The following is a 6176-nucleotide window of genomic DNA, read 5'->3' on the forward strand; positions in this document are numbered from 1 at the left end:
ATATCAACATTTTTTTTATTTTAGAAGATATGATAAATTTTACCATAATTAACTCACACGATTGTGAAGTCTCAGATTCGAACTCAGAACAAAACATCTAATCTAACAATATCGGCATTTGCTAATTAATTCAGGATTTAATGACATATTTAATATTTTTATAATCATATTACATGTAGACAAAATTTGTTATCTTTTATAAGTGATTAATTTTATCAAGTACTTGGATCCAATCATGATGCAAACTATGGGAGATCTATTTCATATTTCTCTGTTGGAAAGTGAATTATCTCATTCCAACTAGGTTTTCTTGATATGCTAAGCGAAGGATCAAACTTCTCTTTTTGCTTACTTGTGCATTTAAAATAAATAAATTAACCAATTTGTGTTCACGCACTTATGTAAATTAAGGACCAAACCGATTCATTCAGTTATAGTACTAAATTGAACTTAAAAATTAAGTTAAGGGAAAAATAATAATTAAGTCTAAAATATCTATTAACAAATAAATGGTTTTTTTATTTAAATTTTACAAACAAGTCTACTCAAATAAATTTCATCTTTATTAGTTGAATTCAATTTTTCATTAAATTATTTTGAAACCTTGTCTGATTATATGTTTTATATTTGGATAAGTGATTATAATATGTTATTGAAAAAATATTAAATTTTTATACAAAAAGTTGCAGTATGATTTTCCTAGATAACTTGTGGATAACTTGATAGAGATGACATAAATGTAGAAGATGGAGATTGATTGAATTTTTATTTTTAATTTGAAGAATAGGAGTAACAATATTTTTAAATTTTAATTTAAAATTTTATAAGTATCTTTTTCATCGAGGAAGATAACGAAGAAGGATCCCAAAAAAAATTATTTGAAACTTAAAGGAATTTGAAACTTAAAGGACTATTATTATCGATAAAACTTAAAAGATTAATATGAGAGAAAAATTTAAATTAGAGGATTTCTGTAAGAAAAAAAAAATTAAATGATCAATATGAGATCAATTAGATGATTTGAAGTTACCACTTCAGCAGCGTTGTGAGCACATTAACATCTAACAACCACATCAATTTTTTTAATGTATTTTATCGAAAATTCAACAAAAGGATCACAATGTGAAGGTTTTGACATTTAAAGGACATATTATAATTTACCTACTTTTTATTTGGATATATGCCTGTATGAAAAACTTAGGCAAATTGTTCAGGAAAACGTGTATGCTATAAATTCACAGGATTGACAATATTGGCTCTTTATTTTAAAATTCTGTCAGAGGATAATATGTTATCTGGTATGTCATGGTAAAAAATGTTATGCTCCATCCAAATGAGTTAGGAAAATATACATGTTTGTCTTAACAATTTTTACATGCATTGTTAAATAAGATTCCTACATGCGATGTTTCACGATACAAGAAGAAAAACCATTTTTGTCGGTGTTACGATACTCCCCCATAATTCTGATATCTAAGCTCAAGTATATATAGTGTAGAAGATTCAATGCAGTTCACGTGACATGAAGATGAAAGGATTGTAGATGGAAAGATTAGACAGCCAACAAGCTATCCTCTATGGATTAAGATTGATCATAATTACCTCAACTTATTGGGAATATTCACACAATAAGGTGAAAGAGATGATGGAAACAACAAACCTAAAAGCAAAAACTAAAAATCACAAACCAAAAATAGGAGAGAAATATATATAGAGGCAAGGTAAAATGGTAAAACTATACCTGTCATCAAGTCATCTCACTCTAAAATATGTCATTAAGATTTACAAAACGGGATGCAATCATGTTGAAGAACATGAGAAGATCCTCATTTAATAACTTGTAAGCCGGAACCTAAAGAATCATTAACTTATAGTATACCACTACTTATTTACCTCATAATTCATAATTACAAAAGTTATTTCCATCTTGTAATCGCTAAAGAATAATAACTCTAGAGAAAACTAAATTTGTAGTGGCCTATAGATAACTAAATTTATATAAGACCCAAAAAGAGAACTTATTTTGTGTATAAATAAATGATGAACGTCAAATGGTTTTGGAAGAATCTTCAGGATTCACCATAGCCGTAAGGGTTTTTGCTGGCCCAATTCCATTGGTCCCGGCACATATCATCGATGCCATATTTTGCCCTGCACAAGGAAAATAAATCTTTGAGGAAAAGGTGGGGAAACAATTAATTCAAGAAAGCTTGCCCAAATTTCTTATCAAAAGAAGAAAATACTCCTTTTATAATATTCACAAGTATCTTGGCAATGAATAATATCATGAATGTTCAATACATGTCAGAAAAAAAAAAAAAACAGAGAGAATAGCTTTAAGAACAGCTAAATATCATGAAATTATTCGCTTGAGAAAATCAACACTTACTTCCAGTTAAGTTCTCTTTCTGCTTTTTTTGTTGATGCATAAACAACTTCAGCATCTCCAGGTCTCCGATCAGCCTTAACAACTGGAATTTTCTATACAGTACAAAAATTACATAAATTAATTAGTCCTGTATTAGAGAATAACTTAATCTAAATATAATATAAATGAGTTTGTTCAATAAGTTTCAGTAATTTAAACAACCATGAAACTGAATAACAGTTGCATAGAAAGGGCAGTTGTATCTTATCAAAATACAACTGACCTTGTTAGGTATCCCATATAAAAAATTATCCTAGGACCCAAAGTAAAAGACTTGTATGGCTTAATTTAGCGTCTATCATAAAAGAGATTACGTAAATATGTATCAAATTGAAGAGAGTAGGTGAAATCTACATGAGCTAAAAGTAGCTTATGACAACCTAGAGAACTTTATGGAAATAATCTTAAAACAACTTATAGACATCAAGGACATATAGACAACTTATATGACAATCTAAAACTATTTTGAACACATATGCAAGTGCTTATGCCATATAAACTCAAACAAACTATTCTAAACCCCTCTAAGTAAATAACTCAGCATGTTACATGAACTGCTACACAGTCGAATTCGGAGAATGAAAGTGAGCATCAAATAGCATTTATAAATTACCAAAAGAATGACAGCAAAGGATAGCAAAAGATACAAGACCATAAATAAAATAATCGGTATGTTACCACTCCAGAGGCCTGTTCAAAAGCTGTAACCATCTCCAGAACTGATGTCCCCTTTCCTGTTCCCAAGTTATAAACCTCACAGCCTGTATATGCAGTAGACATGAAATTTTACCAAATAACATCACATAAAAAGAAAATCCAAAAACGCGCCAAAGAAGAAAATCTATCAAAGATTATGGGAATCCAATATCGATTCACAACCGTTGCCACTGCGACGGAGTCTACCAAAATGAATGAGCTGAATAAATTATTAGAAGAAAATGATAAATTTGTAATAGTACCTGTGTTAGGATCGTCTAGTTTGCACAATGCAGCAATGTGTCCATTTGCTAAATCAACAACATGAATGTAATCGCGAACCTGAGAAAAAGACAAGACCTATTCTGTAAGATCCTCAGAAGAAATCAAAGGTAGATCTTAAAAAAATGGAATAGATACCGGAAGTAAAATACATTCAATGAGGAAATACTAAGAGAGGTTGGGTTGATGGGGAATTATGCATGTAAGAATGGACTAACTGTGATTATGGTAGTTCACGGCGTCGCATACATCATGATCAATTCATCATCAAAATAATCCAAATTGAAGGGAAATAGTGGATAGCATGTGAGCTTAGCATGGAAATTTCCAGGTAGAAACCTCATTAAAACAAGTCAAAAACAAAGAGAACGTACTCCAGTTCCGTCACTTGTATTATAATCTGTTCCAAAAATTGTCAATGCAGGGCGTCTGCCAACTGCTACTTGTTGAACAAAAGGCATGAGGTTGTTAGGAATTCCACGAGGATCCTCACCAATATTACCACTAGGATGTGCACCAACTGGGTTGAAGTATCTCAAAAGTGTTATTTTCCAGTCTGGTTCTGCACGGTATATATCACGACAAATCTCTTCAATGTATAGCTGAAAAATAGCCCTCATTAGACATCATTGCAAGATTTAAACACCAATTACTACTAGTACTATTTGTATTATACGATAAAATATAAAGATGTTTTGTGCTAGAAGCCTAGAACCCGATCAACATTTTTGAAAGAAACAAATTTAAACTCAAAACTGATTCTTTCTCCAAGCTGCCAACGTCACAACTCTAGTCATACCTTGGTTTTTCCATATGGGTTTGCAGCTGATAAAGGGAACTCTTCAGTACAAGGGACCTCCTTTGGCCAACCATATACAGTGGCTGAAGAGGAGAACACAAGCTGAAATCATTCAAGAAATATAGAATCATGTTAAATAACCATATTGCAACAACCAATCTCACAACACACTTTAAGGTAGCAGTATTCTCCGGGTACTAGAAGAAGAAATATCTAGCCTGTATATTATATCTTATGATGAAGCTTCTATTGAATCTTCTCAACAAACAATTGCAAATTGATGGCTTGATAATTTCCCATTACAAGTGCTCAATTTATATCACCCATTAAAGCATTCAAGATTCACGGCATAAAGCTAAAATGAAGTTACCTTCTTGCATCCATGGGCAGCCATGACTTCAAATAGAACAATTGTCCCTATCAAGTTGTTGTCATAGTAGAGGAGTGGTTTTTGCACACTTTCACCTACTGCTTTCAGTCCAGCAAAATGTATGACAGCATCAAACCTTGGAATAAAGATGCAGATATATGAAATATTTATAAATCATTGATCAAGTGAAATTATAAGAGAACTTCAATCCTAACAAATGTGCAATATTTTGGGATAAAAAGAAAAATTACAGAAACTTCTGCCTAATCCTTACTTTGTGGAAGAAAATATCTTCTCGATTCCATCTCTGTCCCGCAGGTCTAACTGCAGTGTCATGAAGTAAAATGAAAAATGTCGATCATCGTAATAATAAAATAACTATATATAAGATGAATGTCAATTTCACATTTCACATAGGTAACAAATTGAAAAACTATATAAGTTGAATTACTTTGTTTGTCAATGTCTATTGCGATTAAAATCATAACTTATATGTTGTTTTCAGAATTATTCTCAAAAAGCTTACAAATTATAAGAAAATAATGCAACCAAACCCTCTATTTGATTTACATAATCATTACTACTCTGGTCTCAAATATAAATAAATATTGGTCAACAAAAGTTGATGTTTTTGGTTTAAAATTATGACCAAATACATGATTTTCCTTGACTCAATTTTGCTTATAATTGAAATCGGTGGGAGTATTTATTTAGTCTATACATTCTTAATTAAGTTATCTTTCCACACAAACATTTCCTTTTTTATTACCATTAGAAAAAGGGACATTGCTTTCTTTTTTTCATATTCTTTTGAGGGCATGGGAGAAAAGGAATTAGCGTGAATGAAACATTTTAATTCCAAAAATTGGCTTAAAACTAACTCATAAAACACGAATCCAACTTAATTGTAAAGTTGTGTCTATATGAGTGTTACATCATAGATCCTAAATTCTAAATCATAGGCAAAAAAGCCAGATTGGATCTAATAACCAAATAAACAAAACGCACATCACATCAAAAAGTAAGTTATGTACTTGTGTAGGGCCAATTGTGAAACAGACTCAGCTCCAAATTATTATGAAAATGAACACACACAACGCATAATTCGAATCTGCCAACGTTTTTTTATTTACCATACCGTGGAACAATATAAAGCACAGAGCTTTTTGTCTTAATTTTAATTAACCTCATTGGTTGGGTCCACCGAAAAATAAATTACTAAATTACCGAATCGCTAAAATCCAATACAAAACACCCAAAAAAAAAATTCAAAATTAAAATCTTCAGGAAATTAAAAAATAATAATCAAATCTTAAAGGACAGTGCAACTAATTAATAATTTGTATTAATTAAAGTAGAATAAACTAGGAATAAAGAATTGAAAATGGTTGAGCAACGAGAGAATGTGCGTCGCACCTTGTGAAATGAAAGGTTACCGGCGAAATCACCGGCGAGTTCCTTGACTCTGTGGATGGATTTTTCAGAAGAATTGTCGAGATTGTCTACGACGACGGCCTTGTAACCGCCGAGAAGAAGCTGGAGGACGGTGTGGCTGCCGATGTAACCGGCTCCGCCGGTGACAAGAATGGTTTTGTTGGACA

The 6176-nt window shown here is 31.5% G+C and overlaps 1 protein-coding gene across 1 annotated transcript; it reads right to left on the reverse strand.

Moving 5' to 3' along the window:
• Positions 1-1685: 1685 nt before the first annotated feature.
• Positions 1686-6170, reverse strand: LOC101508472 (UDP-glucose 4-epimerase GEPI48). Its single transcript, XM_004503773.4, has 9 exons — positions 5992-6170; positions 4850-4899; positions 4576-4711; positions 4206-4307; positions 3781-4008; positions 3388-3466; positions 3107-3189; positions 2390-2481; positions 1686-2151 (listed from the first exon to the last, which is right to left on the reverse strand). The coding sequence occupies exons 3-9, from the start codon at positions 4597-4599 to the stop codon at positions 2070-2072; spliced, it is 690 nt and encodes a 229-aa protein (XP_004503830.3). The 5' UTR covers positions 4600-4711; positions 4850-4899; positions 5992-6170; the 3' UTR covers positions 1686-2069.
• Positions 6171-6176: the final 6 nt, after the last annotated feature.

This window comes from Cicer arietinum, chromosome 6 (assembly GCF_000331145.2).
Source record: "Cicer arietinum cultivar CDC Frontier isolate Library 1 chromosome 6, Cicar.CDCFrontier_v2.0, whole genome shotgun sequence".
Taxonomy (NCBI): Eukaryota; Viridiplantae; Streptophyta; class Magnoliopsida; order Fabales; family Fabaceae; genus Cicer; species Cicer arietinum.

What these genes read in the sequence shown, in the direction of transcription:
- LOC101508472 (XM_004503773.4), bottom strand. Translation starts at nt 4,599, where the DNA reads ATGGCTGCCCATGGATGCAAGAAG. An exon ending in CTGCCCATGGATGCAAGAAG is followed by an intron (nt 4,308 to 4,575) that starts GTAACTTCATTT and finishes GAATGATTTCAG; the next exon opens with CTTGTGTTCTCCTCTTCAGC. An exon ending in GAAAGAGAACTTAACTGGAA is followed by an intron (nt 2,152 to 2,389) that starts GTAAGTGTTGAT and finishes TTCCTTGTGCAG; the next exon opens with GGCAAAATATGGCATCGATG.